The 25899-nt window shown below is 40.6% G+C and overlaps 1 protein-coding gene across 1 annotated transcript; it reads left to right on the forward strand.

Moving 5' to 3' along the window:
• The first annotated feature begins 254 nt into the window (after positions 1-254).
• Positions 255-19952, forward strand: LOC109893569 (ras-related C3 botulinum toxin substrate 2). Its single transcript, XM_020486832.2, has 6 exons — positions 255-642; positions 11878-11949; positions 12531-12648; positions 13372-13434; positions 18621-18780; positions 19114-19952. Exons 1-6 carry the CDS (start codon positions 608-610, stop codon positions 19242-19244), a joined length of 579 nt encoding a protein of 192 aa, XP_020342421.2. The 5' UTR covers positions 255-607; the 3' UTR covers positions 19245-19952.
• Positions 19953-25899: the final 5947 nt, after the last annotated feature.

Below are 25899 nucleotides of genomic sequence, written 5' to 3' on the forward strand. Positions count from 1 at the left end.
ACGCACCCCTAGGCATCAAACGTGATTTTTATAAATCCACTACTTTTTGAAATTATATAATTCCCTGACTACTTCTTAGCTAGGTATAAAATAAGCATTTTCAGATTTTTTATGTTCATTTGCAGATTTCTGCAACAATAAAACATAGAACTTCTGTGAGTAAAGGCTAGTTGTCAGCCCCGTTTATATAACTAGTGTGCATATAGAGTACTTGTCAAACGCTGCTCCCAGTTTCCTGATATAGGGCACCATCTAGTGAAAATAAAACGGAAGTGCATAACACTGTCATAGTCTAGGTGAAAAAAAAGTGTGTTCGCGCTGGGACAATAAAGTCATAGCCTAGATATGCTTAAATGTCAGTGTGAGTCATAATGTCAGCTTCTGAAAGCTTCACTGAGTATTTTGTTAATCAAATTTGAAGGACATTAATATCACAGTTTCACATAGGCCAACCGCTTTCAACTGCGCTGCGCATCAGTAAACGCGAGAATCGAGGCGTTGGGCAAGATAAGATAGGCAAACGTATTTCCTGCACTGTACCTGATTCTACATCGTTGTCTTGCCTACTAAGTGTAAACTCACAAGTTGTTAAATCAGCCCCTGGAAAATGCAAGCCATCAAGTGTGTAGTGGTTGGAGATGGGTAAGTTCTTTAAGTTATGTATGCGCGCAGTTCAACAACTGGTAGGGTACTTGGATTTAGGTGTGTTAAAAAGTGGACATTTAGAAAAACTCTATTTAGCCTTCTTTCAATTGTCTATTAATTGGGAGATTAATTTTTCTCTGTGTATTGTACTACACATTCTTGTGTTAAGAGACAACTTCTGCTTTTTATGAAATAATTGAATTAATTCGTTTCATATTGCACGTGGGAGCTGCAGTAATTGGAATGTATGTACTTTTTATTTACATTTGGTTGTCATACTCTTAACGACGAGGTTATTGTATATAGTTTGCACTGTTCATACTTTCCTGATAGCTGTGTTCTGTCAGCTTGATATACATGAGGGGGGTAAGGTTGTAAAAGGTGCCACAGTACAATCTAACCTTGTTCTACTCTGTATTAGCTAGACAAAGAAATAATACTTTCAAGTAACAGTCCTTTTGTGTACAGTATTAACCTTGATATCCAGAAACTCAATAGGTCTTTATCACAGAGTCAATACAACAACATAATGATGCCCTCAAGGCAGGAACTTCCCAGTAGAGCAAACCTCTAACTGTAAAACAGGCCACACATTTAACACTTTAAATTCCTAATTTGCATGTGCAGTTTTAACATCAGGATGAGGAATGTATGTTGACTTGACAATGACATTGTTCAACAGCCCTTAAATCAATAAGGAAGAGACAGTGTAGCAATACACACTGAATTCAGTAGACAGGAAGGAAGTGCCTACAAGCTTAGAAAAAAAGGTGCTATCTAGAACCTAAAACGGTTATATGGCTGTCCCCATAGGAGAACCCTTTGAATAACCCTTTTGGTTACTGATAGAACCCTTTTGGGTTCCATGTAAAAACCCTTTCCACAGAGGGTTCTACGTGGAACCCAAAAGGGTTCTCCTATTGGGACAGCCAAAGAACCCTTTTGGAGTGTATGCAAGATTGGTAACAAGTTGAATAAGACAAAATGGATGCTGAGATGCTAGCTGGAGATTGGGATCCGTGGGTGTAATGTCTGTAGGAGAGAGGAGATGGAGTTGGTGATAATGAGGGCCTCAATTAAAGAGAACATTTACAAAGACACAGACAGACAGCAGTCAGTGAGGTCAATGCAGCCTTTTCCCGTTCTCCGTTCGTTAAACCTCTTCTCCTTTTGTAAAAGAGAAGTTCTGTTATGCTGCTTTTATCCTCCAGTTTTAGTTTTGAAGTTCCTCTTTAGTCTGTGGTGCACTCTGTCTGCACAGTCTCATGGTTAATAAAGGAACCAAAGCACAGCTGCCACCTGTAACACAGTCACCTTTAACACCCACAACACCATTCTCATACACGGTCGATGCAAAGACCAAAGACACATTTTTGCTTGTTCTTTGTATTTCGACAAAGTGCAGTTACATGTATACAGCAAATGGCCTGTATTCGACAGGAAGTTTCAACAGGAAGCTTTAGAATAGTAAGTGAAGTGGATTTACACCAAGTAGCAGAATGGTATTTCATCATGGGTCCCTGATCTGTACTACACAGAAATGCATAATTATGGATATGAATGTCATTCTCTTTTTATTTGTATTTTTTATTTCACCTTTATTTAACCAGGTAGGCAAGTTGAGAACACCTTTATTTAACCAGGTAGGCAAGTTGAGAACACCTTTATTTAACCAGGTAGGCAAGTTGAGAATAAGTTCTCATTTACAATTGCGACCTGGCCAAGATAAAGCATAGCAGTTCGACACATACAACAACACAGAGTTACACATGGAATAAACAAAACATACAGTCAATAATATAGTGGAAACAAGTCTATATACAATGTGAGCAAATGAGGTGAGATAAGGGAGGTAAAGGCAAAAAAGGCCATGGTGGCAAAGTAAATACAATATAGCAAGTAAAACACTGGAATGGTAGATTTGCAGTGGAAGAATGTGCAAAGTAGAAATAAATAGGTACACAAGTAAAAATATGCATATTTGGGTATCATTCTACACACTGGCTATTTTGTTTATGAGCTCCGCCACCAAACACGGGACCAAATCTGAACCAATTATAGAATTCTAAGTTTCACAAGTTTGGAAATTAAAGTACAGAACAGTAGTTGTGATGGGGGGAGGGGGGGGGGGGGATATGGGATATTATTTTTGACTGTACTCATTTGACAATATCGCAATATTATTTTGGGGCTAGTTGGCTGTACCTGCAATAAAACTCCAGTGTTTTAAAGAAAATAGGGAGCCAATTTGTTTTCAGCACTTTTATTTCCATGAATGATTAAAAAAAAACTTGTTTTCTCATGGCTCTCTCATGTCCTTCTGCAGCAGACATATGGTGAGCAATATGTTTTGACCATGAAATCGCAATAAAATCACAGTATTGAATTGCAATACATATAGAATTGTGAGGATCATGAAAATTGCAATACATAATGTATCGGCACCTAAGTATCGTGATAATATCATATCGTGAGGTCCCTGGCAATTCCCAGCTCTACACAGTAGAGTTCAGTACAGTACAGTACAGTACAGTACAGTATCATAGAGTATATTACAGTGTAGTAGAGTATAGTACAGTATAGTACATTATAGTGTATTCAACTCTAGTGTGTTCTATTGTGTATTGTACTGAACTCTACTCCACTCTATTCTACTACACTGTACTGTACGCAACTATTATTTACTGTACTGTACTGAACTATACGCAACTATTATTTACTGTACTGTACTGAACTATACGCAACTATTATTTACTGTACTGTACTGAACTATACGCAACTATTATTTACTGCACTGTACTGTACTGACCTATACTCAACTATTATTTACTGTACTGTACTGACCTATACTCAACTATTATATACTGTACTGTACTGACCTATACTCAACTATTATTTACTGTAATGTACTGAACTATACTCAACTATTATTTACTGCACTGTACTGTACTGAACTATACGCAACTATTATTTACTGCACTGTACTGTACTGAACTATACGCAACTATTATTTACTGTAATGTACTGACCTATACTCAACTATTATTTACTGTACTGTAGTGAACTATACTCAACTATTATTTACTGCACTGTACTGACCTATACTCAACTATTATTTACTGCACTGTACTGTACTGACCTATACTCAACTATTATTTACTGCACTGTACTGTACTGACCTATACTCAACTATTATTTACTGTACTGTACTGAACTATACTCAACTATTATTTACTGCACTGTACTGTACTGACCTATACTCAACTATGATTTACTGTACTGTACTGTACTGAACTATACACAACTATTATTTACTGCACTGTACTGTACTGAACTATACGCAACTATTATTTACTGTAATGTACTGACCTATACTCAACTATTATTTACTGTACTGTACTGACCTATACTCAACTATTATTTACTGTACTGTAGTGAACTATACTCAACTATTATTTACTGTACTGTAGTGACCTATACTATTATTTACTGTACTGTAGTGACCTATACTAGTATTTACTGTGCTGTAGTGACCTATACTATTATTTACTGTACTGTAGTGACCTATACTATTATTTACTGTACTGTAGTGACCTATACTATGATTTACTGTACTGTAGTGACCTATACTATTATTTACTGTACTGTAGTGACCTATACTATTATTTACTGTACTGTACTGACCTATAGTCAACTATTATTTACTGTACTGTAGTGACCTATACTATTATTTACTGTACTGACCTATACTCAACTATTATTTACTGTACTGTAGTGACCTATACTATTATTTACTGTACTGTAGTGACCTATACTAGTATTTACTGTACTGTAGTGACCTATACTATTATTTACTGTACTGTAGTGACCTATACTATTATTTACTGTACTGACCTATACTCAACTATTATTTACTGTACTGTAGTGACCTATACTATTATTTACTGTACTGTAGTGACCTATACTAGTATTTACTGTACTGTAGTGACCTATACTATTATTTACTGTACTGTAGTGACCTATACTATTATTTACTGTACTGTAGTGACCTATACTAGTATTTACTGTGCTGTAGTGACCTATACTATTATTTACTGTACTGTAGTGACCTATACTATTATTTACTGTACTGTAGTGACCTATACTAGTATTTACTGTGCTGTAGTGACCTATACTATTATTTACTGTACTGTAGTGACCTATACTATTATTTACTGTGCTGTAGTGACCTATACTATTATTTACTGTACTGTAGTGACCTATACTATTATTTACTGTACTGTAGTGACCTATACTATTATTTACTGTACTGTACTGTACTGGCCTATACTCAACTATTATTTACTGTACTGTAGTGACCTATACTATTATTTACTGTACTGTAGTGACCTATACTAGTATTTACTGTACTGTACTGGCCTATACTCAACTATTCTTTACTGTACTGTACTGAACTATACTGAACTATTCTTTACTGTACTGTACTGAACTATACTGAACTATTCTTTACTGTACTGTACTGAATTATACTCAACTAATCTGTACTGTACTGTACTGAACTATTCTTTACCTCACTGGACAGTACTCTACTGTAATGTACTGTACTGTACTGTGCTGTCCGAACTTTTATGTTTGGGCCAAATGAAGGCCGGTTCAGACGTCTGTGGATGTTAAAATTAAGGCCAGGTCGGACTAACAAAATGAAGCAACTTTTCAACGATCATGGACGTCCAGTGTCAGTTAGTGCTCAGTGGGTGAGGATGCTGGTTACAGTACATGGAAAGAGAGGGGGCCCATGGGTCGGGCCATGGGTCGGTGTCAGTAAGAGTTGGTAGAGGTGACATTAACTGGAGAGAGAGAGAAGAGAAAGAGGGAGAGAAGAGAAAGAGAGAGGGAGTGGTTGTCCAAACTTTTCACATAGAGAGAGAGAGAGAGAGATACAGAGAGAGAGAAATGGAGAGAGAGAGAATGACAGAAAAATATAAATACTTTACAAAGGTACACTTCATAAGAGGTTTATGCCCCTATCATCCTGACTGTCACTCAGTGTCACCACCCTGCCTCCTGCCAACTCTGACACCCCGGTCCCCCTATGTGGAGAACCCCTGTAGATCAGGAGACTAGCTTTTGAAACTGTGACGGCTTACTTGTTTGAATGCAGTCATACAGGATGTATACGTGGGGAACATAGATATGTTTATTCCTGTAGGCTACATCAAGGCAGAGGTGACAGAAACAAAATAGGACACAAATAGGCCAACAACTTCCTTCTGGAGTGTGGCATTTAGGTGTAAGTGGGATTTTGACATCTATATCCTCCTCGGTTGTTTTTAGTTTTAGGCCTTCTGACTGAAGCATTTAAAAGAGCATTTAAAATGAACTCTGCCCAGCCAGTGGTAATTAGGTTGGTCTTTGAAGTCAGATTCAGTATCATTGAAAAGCATTCATGTGCTGTAACTTTTAACTACTGTAGCATGATTGGCACTTTTTAGTCTTTTGTTCCGTTGTAGAACTTTGAGTTTAAAAGTAATTGCCCTGTTAAAAGTAGAGGTCTACCGATTAATCGGAATGGCCGATTAATTAGGGCCGATTTCAAGTTTTCATAACAATCGGAAATCAGTATTTTTTCGCCTAATTAAAAAAAAGAAGTTTTATATACCTTTATTTAACTAGGCAAGTCAGATAAGAACACATTCTTACTTTCAATGACGGCCTAGGAATGGCGGGTTAACTGCCTTGTTCAGGGGCAGAACGACAGATTTTCACCTTGTCAGCTCGGGGGATACAATCTTGCAACCTTACAGTTAACTAGTCCAACGCAATAAAGACCTGCCTCTCTCTCGTTGCACTCCACAAGGAGACTGCCTGTTACGCGAATGCAGTAAGCCAAGGTAAGTTGCTAGCTAGCATTAAACTTATCTTATAAAAAACATTCAATCATAATCACTAGTTAACTACACATGGTTGATGATATTACTAGATATTATCTAGCGTGTCCTGCGTTGCATATAATCTGACTGAGCATACAAGTATCTAAGTATCTGACTGAGCGGTGGTAGGCAGAAGCAGGCGTGTATAATTCATTCAAACAGCACTTTCGTGCGTTTTGCCAGCAGCTCTTCGTTGTGCGTCAAGCATTGCGCTGTTTATGACTTCAAGCCTATCAACTCCCAAGATGAGGCTCGTGTAACCGAAGTGAAATGGCTAGCTAGTTAGCACACGCTAATTGTCGTTGTGTTGCTGGTTCGTGCCCAGGGAGGAGCGAGGAGAGGGACGGAAGCTATACTGTTACACTGGCAATACTAAAGTGCCTATAAGAACATCCAATAGTCAAAGGTTAATGAAATACAAATGCTATAGAGGGAAATAGTCCTATAATTCCTATAATAACTACAACCTAAAACTTCTTACCTGGGAATATTGAAGACTCATGTTAAAAGGAACCACCAGCTTTCATATGTTCTCATGTTCTGAGCAAGGAACTGAAACGTTAGCTTTCTTACATAGCACATATTGCACTTTAACTTTCTTCTCCAACACTTTGTTTTTGCATTATTTAAACCAAATTGAACATGTTTCATTATTACCTTGAGGCTAAATTGATTTTATTGATGTACTATATATATTAAAATAAGTGTTCATTCAGTATTGTTGTAATTGTCATTATTACAAATACATAAATAAATAAAATAAAAATCACCCGATTTAATCGGTATCGGCTTTTTTGGTCCTCCAATAATCGGTATCGGCGTTGAAAAATCATAATCGGTTCACCTCTAGTTAAAAGGAATACCTTTCAGATGCACCATAGTATATAGCATTTCACATGGTTCCATCAGGTTCATGTAGTAAGTTATCACAATGCCATCATTGGATTTAGGGCTTCCATCCACCCCTGTCCTTTGTCCATCTGTGTGTGGGGGTAAGAAGAGAGGGAGCCTCATGCAGGAGGAGCAGGTGGAGAGTAGGAAGCACGGGGCCCCTACACTTAGACCACAGTCAACAGCATGTGTGTGTGAGTCAGAGGGTAGCAGAGATAGAGACTGCTCAATGACACACTAACTCACCACTGAGAGAGGGAAACAGACACTATCACACTATCCTGCATCTCACTCTCATATCATCGCTCTCTCTCTCTCTCTCTCTCATGTCACCTCTCTCTTTCTCTCTCTCTCTTGACTTCAGTTAGTGTGGACAGAACTGCTTCTTGCCACCTAATATAATATACAGTAAGTTATTACTAGTCATGTCTTCCACAAGGGTATAAACTATGAATGTTTCTCCAGTTCTTTTCAATGGCATCTATCAGGTTTCTTCTAGCCAACCTTGAATGCTAACCTAATGATGTTCAAGGTGGAGCCAATCTGTAGAAGAAGCTGATGGTAGCCTGCCTACGTATAGCCCGGGGTGTCACTTTCTAACCTTGCCCTAAAAATGTAACTCTGGGAGCACTCCTCAGACTAGCATTCCTTCCCTCCTGTCCGTACATGCAGGTGCGTGCTTCTTATTGGAATTTTACTGCAAAAACCTTGACTGTGTTTTTAGCTGCTGACTGTCAGAGGTGTTTTAGAACACTGACAAGAAGCTAGAGAAAGCAGATTACTGCTTCTCATAATGTAGGCAAGTTTGAAAGAAGCCAGGCCCCATCATGCTGTTCATTCAGCACATTGTACATAGTTAGAATGTCTATGGCCATTCATCATACTGTAGCAAGCAATAAGGACAGTATATTGGCATCTTCTTTGCACAGGGAAAACCAAAAAATGAGTTGGCGTGCTGTTGTTGTACCATTTTATCATGAGTGGGAGTGGAACATGATAGACACCAAGCTGAATTTAATGATGGTATTCTGGCGAAAATATGGTGGAAGCTTTCCAAACAAGAAAAATGTAAAGAATTTACCATATTACCATATTAAGGCAGCTAACCTTTACAAAAAAAGAAAGAAAATAATTCACCACTGGTCTCCCATCCATGGACGGACCAGGACCGACCCTGCTTAGCAAACTAACAATCGGATGCAGGGTGCTATCATGCTGGAATGAATGAGCCGAAACTTGCAACTGGAATCTGTACTTTACTTTACCATTTATATTTTTGACAACTTTTACTTTTACTTCACTACATTCCTAAAGAAGATGATGTACTTTTTACTCCATACATTTTCCCTGACACCCAAAAGTACTTGTTACATTCTGAATGCTTAGCAGGACAGAAAACGGTTCAATTCGCACACTTATCAAGAGACCATCCCTGGTCATCCCTACTGCCTCTGATCTGGTGGACTCACTAAACACACATGCTTCGTTTGTAAATTATGTCTGAGTGTTGGAGTGTACCCCTGGCTATCCATAAATGAAAAATATGAAAAAAATTGTGCTATCTGGTTTGCTTAATATAAGTACTTTTTAAAGTGATTCATTCTTTTACTTTTGATGCTTATGTATATTTTAGCAACTATATTTACTTTTGATACTTAAGTATATTTAAAACCAAATACTTTTAGACTTTTACTCAAGTAGTATTTTACTGGGTGACTTTCACTTTGACTTGAGTACTTTTTCCACCACTGGAAAAAGGCAGAGAAAGCAAAGGCCAGGGTAACAACCAAAAATAGGTAGAATTGTTTAATTTAATTGCATCCATTTACAATTCATTTTCCCTCGCTTTGACAATTTTTTCCCTTGCATTATTTTGTTTTGCTATCAATACTTTTGGATTTATGTTTTGCTTTCAATATTATTATTTTTGTTTGCAATACTAAGAATTTTGCTCTTGACTTCAGAAGTTTTGCTTGATATTACAGTTTTTTCCAACTGCTTTCAAAAGTTTTCAAAACTGTCTCCTTTTTTTCAAAACTCTACACACAATTCCCAAAACTGCACACACAAAATGCAAAATGCCTCACATCTCCTTCAAAATGTAACACTGCATTAAAAATGCCATAAACACATGTCAGAATGAAGCATTTGCATCAAATGGCAAACACTGCTTTCATAATAGTACATTTTTGGATATACCATGTAAACACTGTTGTTCTAAATCTAAAGCTCTTTGGTCTTTCATAGGCTTATATCTACATTTCAATACAATGTTCTACAGTGAAAGTAATCGGCTGAGAGGGGTAACAAGTACACTGTAAACACCAAATAGAAAATATTTATTAGGCCAAACATTACTGTTGTATACAGTAGCATACAACAAAACCATAAACATATGTAAACCAAAAGTATATTCTTTAGAATACAGTAAAGAACACAATTGTGTGTGTGGCGTCCCAAGGGGGCAGTACAGGAATTGGTGGGGGGGGGTGGGGGGTGGGGGGTGGGGGGGGGCAGTCACCAGTGCTAAGCTACGCTTCATCTCTTCTCCGGCCTGAGTCTGGCCACGATACTTCGTCCACATCACAAGATAGGTTTTCTCTTGCCAAACATCGAGGGAAGAATCTCCTAGCATGGCATATCCAACCTTGGACAGAGGCAACCTCTATGTCCCCACATAGACCATATTTATAATTGCAGTCTCTTGTACATCTGTAAACAAGCATCCTCGTCCTCCATGATGTCTTTGCCTTTCCACTCTGTACAGAATTCAAATACAGTATGTGTTCAGCATAGGAACTGTAAACAATGTACAAAAAAATGTAGTACAGCATGATAACCAACCTCATTCATTCAATGCAGTGCAGTAAATGGATGGCTTAGAGCTACAAATGTTTATGCAATACTATGAAGTCATATGTATTTTACAGTACATTACTGTAATGCTAAAATAGTCATTAGATAGTTGCATACCTGTTCTCATTTCTGAAGGTTCGAACTGTAAATCGACTCAAATTGGGCTGGACTCTCAGTCCAGCCTCTCTCATTGTCAAACCGTGGTTGATCACATGATCAACAAATGTTGCCCTAATCTCATTAGAGATGCCTCTCCTTCCTTCTCTTCTTTGCCCTCGTCCTCTTCCTCTCCCTCCTACTCCTCTTGCTCTCTGTCCATTGTTGGCATCCATTGTTCAAAACAGGTAATCTGACCTTTGACCTATTTATAGGCCTATACTACAGTAAAGCAGTGATTGGTTAGTGATCAGTTAAGCTATTAGTGATTGCACATGTGAGGAGTGTGTGTGTGACCTGGTGAATAAGTGTAGCATTTTGATTGGTTGTGTTTGGAAAAGGAAAGCAAGTCACTTCCTGTTAGATTTTTGTGTTTTAGGTTGAGAATTGTGTGTAGTATTTTGAAAAAAGTGTTTTATGCAATTGACAACTGAGTCAAAGGCTGAGAAATAGCTTATGGTTTTTCACATTTGGTGTGTAGTTTTGCACTTTGAGTGAGAGGTTTCAAAAATCGTGTGACATGAAAAGATTTTGTGTGTAAGTAGTTGGAAAAAACTGTAATGGGACAAAAGTAACTCACTCACTAGAGAATGGCACCATGTAGTAACACTACTAATCTAAACTAAGGAGTTTAAAGCAGCAATCCTTAATTGAAAAATTAACAGGTGTCCTCCCCACCACAGTTTCGGTAAAACGCTGAGGGATGGGGCTGGAGAAACGCAACCACTTTCAAATCCATAGACTACACTATGGATGCAAGGACTGACCATCCATGCTATCAAAATGATAGTTTTAACCATATTTTTAGGCTTATACAGTGTTTGTTTACATCAACTTTGTTTACAAACATTGGAGTAAAAATGGTATTTTTACTGTCGTGTGGATTTTTTTCCACATATGAAACTGCAAATGTGATTTTCTCATGTGAATGTTTTTCACATGTGAAAATGCAATTCTAACTTACAGTTTTTTCCAACTACTTGCACACAAAATATTTTCACGTCACACGATAGAACAACAGTGTTGACATGGTATATCCAAAAATGTACTATTATGAAAGCAGTGTTTGCCATTTGATGCAAATGCTTCATTCTGACATGTGTTTATGGCATTTTGAATGCAGTGTTACATTTTGAAGGAAGTTACTCTGACAGCTGGCAGCTACCCTGTAATGACTATAGGTTCTCTCAGTGTGTGTGTGTGTGTGTGTGTATGTGTGTGTGTGTGTGTATGTGTGTGTGTGTGTGTGTGTGTGTGTGTGTGTGTGTGTGTGTGTGTGTGTGTGTGTGTGTGTGTGTGTGTGTGCTCGTGCGCACGAGAGTGTGTCAATGTGCTATTGCAGCAAGAAAATGTGTGTGTATGTGTTGGCACACAACTGATTGTCCAAAGTCTGTTTCAGTGCTGTGGGAAAGACATGCCTGCTCATCAGCTACACAACCAACGCCTTCCCTGGAGAGTACATCCCCACAGTGTAAGTACTGGACCACAGACAACCACAGTGGACATGATATGGCTGGTACAGTGACAAATGTGTGGGCTGAATGGACAAATATCATACATAATGCAACCAATAACCAGAAATAGGAAACAATATTATATTCACAATAATTCTAGGGATTGGTATGTTAGATATTGACTTTACTTTCACAAACACCTATGCTATGCAGTTTTTATACATTCAGTGGCCCGTTTATTAGGTACACTATCAAGTACGGGGTCGGACCCCACTTTACCTTCAGAACAGCCTGAATTATTTGGGGCATGGCGTTCAATTGTTGATCAATTGGTGTCAAGGGACCTAACGTGTGCCAGGAAAACATTCCCCACACCAGTACCGTTAACACCAGGCTGGATGGGTCCATGGATTCAAGTTGTCTCGATGTCTGTCTGCCTGCTTTATATAGCAAGCCACGACCATGTGCCTCACTGTCTGTAGGAGCGATCCATTTTCGTGAACGGGGTGGTGTACCTAATAAACTGTATACTGTTTATTCTATGTAAGGTTTTTCACTGTGATATGTTCTAGATGTAATGGACTCATTTGTCTTGCAGGTTTGATAACTACTCAGCCAATGTGATGGTGGACAGTAAGCCAGTGAACCTGGGACTGTGGGATACAGCAGGACAGGAGGACTATGACAGACTCAGACCTCTGTCCTATCCTCAGACGGTAACACACATACAGAATCTCTATTACAAATGATATACAGTGGGGTCCGGAATTATTGACACCCTTGATAAAGATGAGCAGTAATGACTGTATACTGTCAAATTAATAAAGGATGCTGCCATGATTATAAATAATCCTGAATGAATCGTGAATAATGATGAATGAGAAAGTTACAGAGGATCAACAATCATAGCCCCAAAACATGCTAACCTCCCCTGTTATTGGTAATGTCTTGGGGGTATGATCTTTGACCCTCTGTAACTTTCTCATTCATCATTATTCCCGATTCATTCAGGATGTAAGCTGTTGACTACTTTATTTATAAGAATCTTTAGGGGTGTCAATACATTTGACGACTACTTTTTTGAGAAAAACATATTACTTGTTAAACTAAATCTCTTTGAGCAATTGTATTAGCATAAAATAATATAATTCCCACGTTGTTTGGAGCACACAATGTAGTTCAGTATTTGCATACTACATTTTATATAGTCATTATCGCTCATATTTATCAAAAGAGTCAATCATTGCGGACCCCACGTCTTCTACTACTCTGATACACCTTTCTAACCTTCGGTACAACCACATGTATTACTCCCTACACCTTCACTGACCAATGACCATATACACTATATAAATCACTAGATTTAATCTGTTTACAACATCAACATCTCCCTACACCTTTAATACTACCATTGATCAGGCACTATGTTTGTCCCCTAGGATGTGTTCCTCATCTGTTTCTCTCTGGTGAGCCCAGCATCGTTTGAGAACGTCAGAGCCAAGGTGAGTGGATGCTGTGTGATCTTCATGGCTGTTGTGCTACAGTGTATAGGTAGATATAGTATGCAATACACACATATTATATTTGATCCGCCGCCGGTGTTTTCCTCTGTACCTAATGCTGGGATAGCAGAGGACTTTGTTCTCATAATGTAGGTGTTGATTGGCGTTGATTGACACAGTCCCGTCGATGTGGATAGGGGGGTGCTCCCTCTGCTGTTTCCTGAAGTCCACAATTATCTCCTTTTGTTTTGTTATTTTCCTGACACCACACACCGAGGGCCCTCACCTCCTCCCTGTAGGCCGTCTCGTCGTTGTTGGTAATCAAGCCTACCACTGTAGTGTCGTCCGCAAACTAGATGATTGAGTTGGAGGCGTGCATGGCCACACAGTCGTGGGTGAACAGAGAGTACAGGAGAGGGCTCAGAACGCACCCTTGTTTTGGGGCCCCAGTGTTGAGGATCAGTGGGGTGGAGATATTGTTACCTACCCTCACCACCTGGGGGCGGCCCGTCAGGAAGTCCAGTACCCAGTTGCACAGGGCGGGGTCGAGACCCAAGGTCTCGAGCTTGATGACGAGTTTGGAGGGTACTATGGTGTTAAATGCTGAGCTGTAGTCGATGAACAACATTCTCACATAGGTATTCCTCTTGTCCAGATGGGTTAGGGCAGTGTGCAGTGTGGTTGCGATTGCGTTGTCTGTGGACCTATTGGGGCGGTAAGCATATTGGAGTGGGTCTAGGGTGTCAGGTAGTGTGGAGGTGATATGGTCCTTGACTAGTCTCTCAAAGCACTTCATGATGACGGAAGTGAGTGCTACGGGGCGGTAGTCGTTTAGCTCAGTTACCTTAGCTTTCTTGGGAACGGGAACAATGGTGGCCCTCTTGAAGCATGTTGGAACAGCAGACTGGGATAAGGATTGATTGAATATGTCTGTAAACACACCAGCCAGCTGGTCTGCGCATGCTCTGAGGACGCAGCTGGGGATGCCGTCTGGGCCTGCAGCCTTGCGAGGGTTAACACGTTTTACTCACGCCGGCTGCAGTGAAGGAGAGCCCGCAGGTTTTGGTAGCGGGCCGTGTCAGTGGCACTGTCTTGTCCTCATAGTGAGCAAAAAAGTTATTTAGTCTGTCTGGGAGCAAGACATCCTGGTCTGCGACGGGGCTGGTTTTCTTTTTGTAATCCGTGATTGACTGTAGACCCTGCCACATACCTCTTGTGTCTGAGCCGTTGAATTGCGACTCTACTTTGTCTCTATACTGACACTTAGCTTGTGTGATTGCTTTGCGGAGGGAATAACAATAGCCAATGCACTTTCTAATGAACTCGCTCACCGAATCAGTGTATTCGTCAATGTTGTTGTTGGATGCAATGCGGAACATATCCCAATCCACGCGATCGAAGCAGTCTTGAAGCGTGGAATCAGATTGGTCGGACCAGCGTTCAACAGATCTGAGCGCAGGTGCTTCCTGTTTTAGTTTCAGTCTGTAGGCTGGAAGCAACAAAATGTAGTCGTGGTCAGATTTTCCGAAAGGAGGGCGGGGTAGGGCCTTATATGCGTCGCGGAAGTTAGAATAACAATGATCCAGGGTTTTACCAGCCCTGGTAGCACAATCGATATGCTGATAGAATTTAGGGAGTCTTGTTTTCAGATTAGCCTTGTTGCTAGATTACAGAAACATAATTTATTGATTGGCAGGTAAGGGTGCTCTCGAGCGGCTAGGTGTTCTTTACCATTCGGCCATCAGATTTGCCACCAATGCTTCTTATAGGACACATCACTGCACTCTATACTCCTCTGTAAACTGGTCATCTCTGTATACCCGTCTCAATACCCATTGGTTGATGCTTATTTATAAAACCCTCTTAGGCCTCACTCCCCCCTATCTGAGATACCTACTACAACCATCATCCTCCACATACAGCACCCGTTCTGCCATTCACATTCTGTTAAAGGTAACCAAAGCACACACATCCCTGGATCGCTCCTATTTTTAGTTTGCTACAGCTAGCGACTGGAACGAGCTGCAACAAACACTCAAACTGGACAGTTTAATCTCAATCTCTTCATTCAAAGACTCAATCATGGACACGCTTACTGCCAGTTGTGGCTGCTTTGTGTGATGTATTGTTGTCTCTACCTTCTTGCCCTTTGTGCTGTTGTTTGTGCCCAATAATGTGTGTACCATGTTTTGTGCTGCTACCATTTTGTGTTGCTACCATGTTGTTGTTATGTTGTGTTGCTGTTATGCTGTGTTGTCATGTGTTGCTGCCTTGCTATGTTGCTATGTTGCTATGTTGTTGTCTTAAGTCTCTCTTTATGTAGTGTTGTGTTGCCTCTAATGTTGTGATGTGTGTTTTGTCCTATATTTATATTGTATTTATTTAAATTTTTAATCCCAGGCCCCCGTCCCCGCAGGAGGCCTTTTGCCTTTTGGTAGGCCGTCATTGTAAATACGAATTTGTTCTTAACTGACTTTCCTAGTTAAATAAAGGTTAAATAAAATAAATACAATTTTAAAAATGACAGCTAAGTGTCTGACTTCACTGTCAACCATTTGAATTGAGCTGATTAGTTTGGGAACTGTCAGTGTTGGAGAGGACAGCATTATATCAAGAGTAGTGGAGGCCAAAATACAATGAAGTTTGATAAATCTACTTTACTTAATATGACATTGTCAAAACAACCCTAATATGGTCCAGAGTGGTCTGAAGGCAGGTCTGGTAGGTCGCTGGAAGGTATTAATGTGTCATTTATTCTACTACATAGATTTCAAGTGCTCAAACTAAGAAGGAGGGGAAAGAAAAGTGTTCTTGCTATTGGCAATTATTGAAAAGACCAGTGTTAATCCATTCCAATTTGTGCCGTTTCGAATCGCACCGCTTTCCCAAATGACTTTACTCAGCCCTTTAATTTATGATTAGCTTCAAACAATAGCAATCTCGCTTCTCCAGCCCTTATGCAAATGTTTGCCACTTTTCCACATTTCAAGAACAAACCTCTTTAGTTGTTTTTCCTCCTCTCTCCATCTTTCTCAGTCTGTTTTTTCATGGCATGTTCCCAATGAGTCTCCATGGTAACATTGACCATGTATGCAAATGGAGCCTTAGTAGATTACCAGGCTTTCAGGTGACATTAGGATCTATTTAACATGGAAGGTAGGCTACAGACTGTGTGGGGGAAGAGTCACAGCCAGAGTCACAGCCATGTAGCATGTTGCTCACACTAACCCACCCATGTCACTCTGGTATTTGCCTGTCAAAAGGAGATTCAATTGACCCGTGTTATCTCGGATTATTGCTACGGTCCACCTCCTACTGCTATCACCGTTTTGGATCAGCAGGAGATCAAGAATCAATTAGCCATCGCTGGGTAAATGGTTGGAGCTTGAATTTCTCTCCAAGCTTCTCAAGACAAGTGTTGTGGTTTATGTCTTCCATTATCATAACACTGTATTGGCCAACTCATATCTTAACCTAGCAGAACCTAATTCCCTCACTCAGTTTCAGAAAGATACTACTAAACTAAAGGTGCCATTTTTGAAAACACAGAATTGCTACACCACTAAATGAATGTGTTTCCATTTAATCCAGTCAGCCTCGATGGAAGTTAGGGATGATTTAACTCATGGCACCATCGCCTTTCTTAGTAGGAAGCTGGGAAGTTTTATTTGTTAAAGTGACATCTCTTACCTGTCCTGGTATATAGAGAAGCATCCTTTCATCTCTCTTCCACAGAGTCTGTAGGGTCAGGGCAGAGGTAACCCCTTAGTTCCTGAATAGTAAAAGCCTTTTATTGTAAAGCTGCTCTTCTCCAATGAGTCCTCCTAAGGAGCTAAGACTCTGTGAGATCTACCCCAGTCCTTTGTGTGGCATTCAAGGTTTGATGGCAGGAAGGCCAAAGAGTGCAGAGGAGTGGGCGTTTGTCCCCATAGACGATGACTAAATAATGGCTACCCTGCAATGAAAGAGAGACAGACACGAGAGGCAGAAAAACCTTGGTACCAATGACAATGGTACCGAGAATGCAATAGTACCGAGAATTCTTGATGCATTTTTCACAGAATGTAGTGTGTGTGTGTTTTCTCGGTAGACTCGGTGAAATACCTGAAATGTGTGTGTGTGTGTGTGTGTGCATACAGTATGTGCGTGCGTCACTGTCACTGTTCTCATTACTATACATTCATGCTCTATAAAAAGGAAACATTTTCAACCTTGACATTCCCTCCACTCTGCTGTAACAGCTAATGATGGCTTGCAGGATGGATCCTATGTATTAGAGACGCCAATAATTACTGACGTATGAACATACGTAGAGCTGTTAACCAGGTGTTAAGCAGAGAAGCTGATGAAAGGCCTCCAAATGAACAGAGGCACACTAAAATAAGCGAAGGTGACTCACTAACGTCATTCATAAGCATTCATTTCCTATTCTGCAAAAGCGTACACTGCTCTCTTGTTTCTATCAGTCACTCAATGCGGAAGAAGGAACTTCCTTTTTCATTGAGTGACTGATAGAAACAAGAGAGTAGCCATTTTATTTGAATAGTGTGTAATAGTGTGTAATAATTACGGTAATGATAGTAGTAATAATAATAATAGTAATAGACAGAGTATCCTAGATTTTATGTGTGAGGAGCTATACCAGGAATCAACCTCTGCATTAACTGGCTACTCCATAATACAGTAGTAGAACCAGAGGGTAAGAGACGAAGCGAGAGGCTTGACTCTGCCCCTAAATCTGTCCACAAAATCTGGCCACAAGTAGGGATTTTTATAATGAGTGTCGAATTTCGTCAACTAAAAAATGTCATTCTAATTTGTTACGGGAGCCTTAATTGATCGAAGAGACATTTTGTAATGTTTAGGTTGTTACGAATGTTCTGAAATAAGTGGACACACGTGGCATTCCTGCAACTTTGAGAAAATATATTTTATTTTATGTGTATGTGCCCTCTCATTGGTTAGAATGTTCCCGTCTGACCCCGTCTCCTTCTGTCTACAGTCCGCTTTGCGGACATTTATTCTCATTATTAAAGCGGTCAGTCCAGTATCTTGTCAGAATATAGATCATCTTTGGTAGAATTAACAATGAGCTGTATCACAGAAAAGGAAGTGAAAAGTAATTCAGTATCTTTTGCTGCGGCCATGTTGACCTACTCTGTGGTGTGTGTGTTTGCTCCCACTAGTGGTACCCTGAGGTACGACACCACTGCCCCTCCACACCCATCATCCTCGTGGGCACCAAGCTGGATCTGAGGGACGAGAAGGAAACCATTGAGAAGCTGAAGGAGAAGAAGCTAGCGCCCATCACCTACCCACAAGGCTTAGCACTAGCCAAAGAGATAGGTATGTAGGTCTCTGAGATCCGTAATTAGTGATCGTGCATCAGAGATCTACCGTGATTGGTATACAGTGGTCACATATACAGTGGTCACTCTGGGTTTGTGATTGGATATGACTGAATCAGCGATTGATTGATTATCTGTCATTTTAATGATTGTCGTTCACAGAACTGTACAGTATCATGGAACACTTTGTATTATGCTCTTAGTCCTTATACTGCATAGTTGTTGAGATTTCATGTCGCCCAAGTCATCGCCTGCCAGCTGTGCATTATGCCAGATAAACAGTCTATCCTCTTCATGTCCCTCATACATCTTTTGTGTGTTTTCTGGGTAGACTCGGTGAAGTACCTGGAATGCTCTGCCCTGACCCAGCGGGGGCTGAAGACGGTCTTTGACGAGGCCATCCGAGCGGTGCTGTGCCCCCAGCCCACCAAGGTGAAGAAACGACCTTGTCTACTCATCTGATCTCAGACCTGTGGATAGACCAAGAGGGAAGGGCTCAGGAATCAGCAAATGTTGATTTTAGTTAAATACAAAGTTTGGCAGTTTTACAAAGTGGTCTAATGTTCAGATGAGTCAACATATGTAGAGTCTTGCTATCTGTAGTGTATATCCAGCTATAATTACAGTATATAGTGTATTGGATTGTATCATTACAGATGGTGCCTACCTTTCCCACTGGTTGGGGATTGAGGCATATAGCTGGATCTACGATTCTTCTCAATGTTAGATCACTGTTTAGGTCTGAAAACAACCATCAGACTTTCTAGAGCATCAATATAAATGTCCTTAAAATTTTCAAGACAAATCCTGGATATGTACACATGGATAAGTGTTTTAGATTCATATATTGGTATTTGGTTTCGGTTTCTGACTCATTTTCTTATACACTTCTTCTATATGGTTTGTTAATGCAGTGACTGGTCCTTACTGTACAAGAAAGACACTGAAAAATACGTAGACCAAACATTACAGTGTGTATAGTCAGAAATGTATTGCACCATCCTAATGTAAGAAACTTTCTAAAATGATCATGTTGTTTACTCTATAAAATGTATTTTTCATATTTTGACATGATACAGCATTCTACTATATTTCTAAGGTACCGTATTACTTTTCTCTCTATTACAATTTAATTTAACACAAAATAAAACATATGGGTGTGTTGTGTGTCCCCTTGCCCTTAGAACAGCCTCAATTCGTTGGGGCATGGACTCTACAAGGTGTCGGAAGCATTCCACAGGGATGCTGGCCCATGTTGACTCCAATGCTTCCCACAGTTTTGTCAAGTTGGCTGGACATCCTTTGGGTGGTGGACCATTCTTGATACACACGAGAAACTGTTGAGCGTGAAAAACACAGAAGCGTTGCAGTTCTTCAAATCAAATCAAATCAAATTTATTTATATAGCCCTTCGTACATCAGCTGATATCTCAAAGTGCTGTACAGAAACCCAGCCTAAAACCCCAAACAGCAAGCAATGCAGGTGTAGAAGCACGGTGGCTAGGAAAAACTCCCTAGAAAGGCCAATACCTAGGAAGAAACCTAGAGAGGAACCAGGCTATGTGGGGTGGCCAGTCCACAGTTCTTGACACAAACTGGTGCGCCTGGCACCTACTAATGTACCCCATTCAAAGGCGCTAACATTTTTGCCTTGCCCATTCACCCTCTGAATGGCACACATACATAATCCATGTCTCAATTATCTCAAGACTTAAAAATCCTTCTTTAACCTGACTCCTCCCCTTCATCTACACTGATTGAAGTGGATTTAACTAGTGATAATAATAAGGGATCATAGCTTTCACTTGGATTCGCCTGGTCAGTTTATGTCAAAAATGTTTTGTATACTCAGTGATAAGTACAGCATGCCAGCTTTTATTTGAGGGTATTTTCATACATACATGACCTGTTTTGCCATTTGGAAATGAAAGCACTTTATGTTTCTCGTCCCTCCATTTGAAGAAATCATAAGTATTTGGACTTAAGTCAAACGTTTAGCATTTGGTACCATTTTCCTTGCACACAATGACTACATCAAGCTTGTGACTTTTCAAATGTGTTGGGTGCTGGCCTCCCGAAAGGCATTGCATCACAGTGCTTGAGGTGTCACTACAGACCCGGGTTTGATCCCGGGCTGTGTGGCAGCCGGCTGCGACCGGGTTTGGCCGGCCGGGATGTCCTTGTCCCATTGTGCTCTAGCGACTTCTGTGGCGGGCCGGGCGTATGCATGCTGACACAGTCGCCAGTTGTACGTTATTTCCTCCGATACATTGGTACGGCTGGCTTCCAGGTTAAGCGAGCAGTGTGTCAAGAAGCAGTGCAGCTTGGCAGAGTTGTGTTTCGGAGGATGCATGACTCTGTACATGAGTTGCAGTGATGGGACAAGACTGTAACTAACAATTGGATATCATGAAATTGGTGAGAAAAAGGAGTAAAAAGTTTTTTAAATGTAATAAATTGTTGGGTGCTTTTGTGGTTAGTTTTGGTTGTGTTTCTGATTATGTTTTGGAACTGAATGGTGAATAATGTCTTGTGCCAATATGTTTCATGTTGATGCTACCATGATTATTGCTAATCATGAATTAATCGTGAATAATGATATGGGGCATAAAGATCAAACCCCCCCCCCCCAAAGAAATGCTTATTTAGTTGAATGCCATTATTTATGATTCATTCATGATTTGTCTTAATCATGGCATTATCAGGATTAATTTAAAAGTGTTCAGAAACATCTAATCAAGGAATACTAGTAGACCGGCGACGCCGACTGCCGAGCGCCACCCGAACAGGGAGAGGAGCCACCTTCAGTAGAAGTCGTGACAATACTGTATGGGACCAAATACTAAACTTTTGACTATTTGAATACACTATAAGTGAATTTGTCCAAATACTACTGACTTATTCTCATGGGGGGGACTAGATACATAGTGTTTTCATTTCTAAATGGTAGAACAGATAGTAATATATATGAGAATACCCTCAAATAAAAGGGTATTTGAAACATTTAATCTCAAATTTAAAATTCTGGTGTATAGAGCCAAATACAAATGTTTAACTGTCCAAATACATATGGAGGGGAGTGTGTATACCAGTATCCAAGTTCTACTGGGGCCTACTTTTACAACAGCTACCTAGACATCATCTCCCCTCCAGGGCTACAGCATAGTACTGTGATGTGTCGGAAACTGACATGTACTACCACAGAAATCCACTCTGTCTTAAAATAAACTCGTATTTTCTCTAGTAGCCTCTGGTATTGATTCCAACCACAGGCATCACTCTCTCATGTTGCCTGTAGGGGAATAGAGGAGTTGCAGAGAGGCAGGATGAAGAGGTTTATTCCTCTGACTCATGACAGGTATGTCTGCTGAACCCTTTGATCCATCCTTCTGGCAACTAGACTCTGAGCAAACAGGCATCTCACAATCAAAAGTTTGATACAAAATAGGAAATGGCTTTGGCAATTCATCATTTTCACACATACAGTTAAGGGTTTATTCAAACACCCATGTTATGTACGGGTGCTTTGGCTGTTCTCTCCTCCTCATGTACAGCATAGTAGGTTACAATACAGCGTGTGACTGGATGCTGCTGAAACAGTTGTTTCAGTAATCAAACATGAGCTCTGTGTGGAGTCCTAATGATAAAGACTGTCATTGAATCACTACTTGAAAGCCTGCTGTGACTGTGTTGCTTTTAGCCAAAGATGTAGACCAGGGCTCTCCAACCCTGTTCCCGGAGCGCTACCGTCCTGTAGGTTTACACGCCAACCCTAATCTAGCGCATCTGATTCTAATAATTAGCTGGTTGATTAACTGAATCAGGTTAGTTACAACTGGGGTTGGAGCAAAAACCTACAGGACTGTAGCTCTCCAGGGTTGGGGATCCCTGATGTAGACAAACACACACTCCGTAGAGCTAAGTGTCAATAAAGCTTTGAGAGAAATTAAGTAAATCATTAAGACTAGCTTTTTGGCTGAGACTTTGGTGTGCCTGCGCTCAACAACATATGATTGAGAACGGGGAACCTGGAGCAGGCTCCTTATCCACTGTACAACCACTGGTCCACAACCGCTCCAGGCACTGTCTGATAAGCTGATTTGGATGGTGATTAAGTTTCAAATCAAATGTTGTTATTGTATCTGTGAACACACAGCTCAGCTCAGCCTCTAGGTCCTTGTGAGACCAGCTCTGATCTGCCACATGTGTGTCTCTGTGTGACTGCCTGGTAAAGAAACTTCAATCAGACACCCTCCTATGGACATCAAAGGGTGTTAAGCCAAAGTACAAACGCTGCTGTCACTAAGTTCACAGCTCCAGCTCTCAGCCACATCAGGACGTGTTTGACTGAGCCCTGGAGTTAGACGAAGACACATTGAAGCAGATGATATTGTAGGTGTAGCGAAATACTTGTGTTCCTAGCTCCAACAGTGCAGTAGTATCAACAATACACACAAATCTAAAAGTAAAAATATATAAATGTTAGGACGAGCAATGTCGGAGTGGCATTGACTAAAATACAGTAGAATAGAATACAGTATCTGCATATGAGATGAGTAAAGCAGTATGTAAACATTATTAAAGTGACTAGTGTTCCATTATTAAAGTGGCCAGTGATTCCATGTCTATGTATATAGGGCAGCAGCCTCTAAGGTGCAGAGCTGAGTAACCGGGTGGTAGCTGGCTAGTGATGGCTATTTAACAGTCTGCTGGCCTGGAGATAGATGCTGTTTTTCAGTCTCTAGGTCTCAGCTTTGACGCACCTGTACTGACCTCGCATTATGGATGGTAGTGGGGTGAACAGGATGTGGCTTAGGTGGTCGGTGTCCTTGATGATCTTTTTGGCCTTCCTGTGACATTGGGTGCTGAAGGTGTCCTGGAGGGCAGGAAGTGTGCCCACGGTGATGCGTTGGGCAGACCGCACCACCCTCTGGAGAGCCCTGCGGTTGCGGGTAGTGCAGTTCCCGTACCAGGCGGTGATACAGCCCGACAGGATGCTCTCAATTGTGCATCTGTATAAGTTTGTGAGGGTTTTAGGTGACAAGCCACATTTCTTCAGCCTCCTGAGGTTGAAGAGGCGCTGTTGCACCTTCTTCACCAAACTGTCTGTGTGGGTGGAAGATTTCAGATTGTCAATGAGGTGTACGCCGAGGATCTTTGAAGATTTTCACCTTCTCCTGTAATCAAGAGACATTCCAGGTTATAGTGGAGTTAGATGAAGAGACATTACAGGTTATAGTGGAGTTAGATGAAGAGACATTTGTAACTGACAGTTAGACTTACAGGTTATGTCGTTGTCTTTTGTTTGAATTGTTTATGTATCCGCTGTGCGGGGGAAATGATAATACAATCGGAACTACGTAGCTAATACTGTTGTAACGGGGATCCTTATTGTAGCAACACACTTTTGGAGGGAAGGCAATCCTGCGCTGCGTTAGCTAAGTTTTCATGTCATCGGGTGTAGTTCATAAAGGTTGAAGAGTGTATGTTAGGATGAAGTGTGAATTCATGCCAGGAATAATAAGTGTGAAGTTTGATTTCCTCCCTTCTGTAATAAGCAGCCAATGAGGTATTTTTTCCTTTATTCATGTGTTTAATCTGAACCCGTTATAACGCCGGTTAAACTGTTATGTATGTAAGCACTTCAGAGTTATACCAAGCTAATATGTCACTCGTAAGATAAGGTTGTAAGAGTATACTTAACTGTATTTTTCATTTACTTTATAGTTCTCACGGAAGGTGATAATTCTGACTAAAACTACAGAATAAAGCCGCCAGTTAAAATCAAGGAACGGTTGTGCTCGTGGTTACTGAAGGGAGCTACAACATTACAGGTTATAGTGGAGTTAGATGAAGAGACATTACAGGTTATAGTGGAGTTAGATGAAGAGACATTACAGGTTATAGTGGAGTTAGATGAAGAGACATTACAGGTTATAGTGGAGTTAGATGAAGAGACATTACAGGTTATAGTGGAGTTAGATGAAGAGACATTACAGGTTATAGTGGAGTTAGATGAAGAGACATTACAGGTTATAGTGGAGTTAGATGAAGAGACATTACAGGTTATAGTGGCGTTAGATGAAGAGACATTACAGGTTATAGTGGAGGGAAATCAGGCCACAGACAGTACATTCCTGTTGACTTGGGCCTAGTGACTGTAGCTAGAGCCTAGAGTTATTCCTGGTTATGACACATGGTAAGGAAGAGCTCAGTCCTAACAAGACACCAGACATATAAACATGTGGCTTTCAGAGAATAAGAAGGGCAGTATGTGCCAAGTCAGGGCGGTCCCATGACACCATGCTCAACGATGCTGCCAGTGAGGAGGATCAAGGAGGCAGTTTCCACCGTCACCTAGTATCACAGAGCCTCACTGAGCTAAAGACAGAAAGGCAATCAGCTGGAGTCGAAGCTGATTCTGCATACAGACACTCTGTGGGCGCAATTGATGCACAATGCCCCAAACAGCTTCTTAGATTAAAGCGGAGGGGTCAACTGAGGTTAGTTCCCAGGTTCAGGACTCCGCCACCGGCTGCAAATGAGAAAGCCTGGCCCCATCCGAGGCGAAGCATTTAAGGAATTTCAATGAGCAGATCTCATTGCGATGCAGAGGGAAAACAGAGCATGTGAACATGTTGATGCTGTATTAGGTGGTATGTGCTGCCCACAGTACTGTGGCCAGAGGAGTTTTGGATCAGATCCATCTCATAATGTTGAAGGCTGCTGGTTATGTAAAACACCTTGGGGAAACAGAACATAATATTCACCTATACAAAATGGTTGAATGTACTGTACTGTAGCTTCATTCACTGTAATTTCGTTGTTGTGTTTCCAATTGTCTGAGGGGACAATGTTTGAAGGTCATCTCACACATTCAACATAATAGCGTACTGATTTCCCACATGACAGCTTTTGAATCATTGCTATGCCAACATTTGACAGACACTCTTCCACAAAAACTGTACATGATGCCTCCTGGCCTGGTCTCGCAACATGGGGGTCTCAATGCTAACCGTTCCTGTCTCCCTGCAGTTTCCTCTGGTACATATCCTATACTGAATACTGAAACAACATGCTCTATTTGAAATACAATAGGCAGAATCAAAGGTAGTAA

Source organism: Oncorhynchus kisutch, linkage group LG6 (genome assembly GCF_002021735.2).
Source record: "Oncorhynchus kisutch isolate 150728-3 linkage group LG6, Okis_V2, whole genome shotgun sequence".
NCBI classification, from domain to species: Eukaryota; Metazoa; Chordata; class Actinopteri; order Salmoniformes; family Salmonidae; genus Oncorhynchus; species Oncorhynchus kisutch.

Bases quoted from the DNA above. Each gene is read 5' to 3' on its own strand.
- LOC109893569 (XM_020486832.2), top strand. From the start codon at position 608: ATGCAAGCCATCAAGTGTGTAGTGGTTGGAGATGG. The intron at 13,435-18,620 runs GTGAGTGGATGC...TGCTCCCACTAG, and splicing joins TTGAGAACGTCAGAGCCAAG to TGGTACCCTGAGGTACGACA. The intron at 18,781-19,113 runs GTATGTAGGTCT...TTTTCTGGGTAG, and splicing joins AGCACTAGCCAAAGAGATAG to ACTCGGTGAAGTACCTGGAA.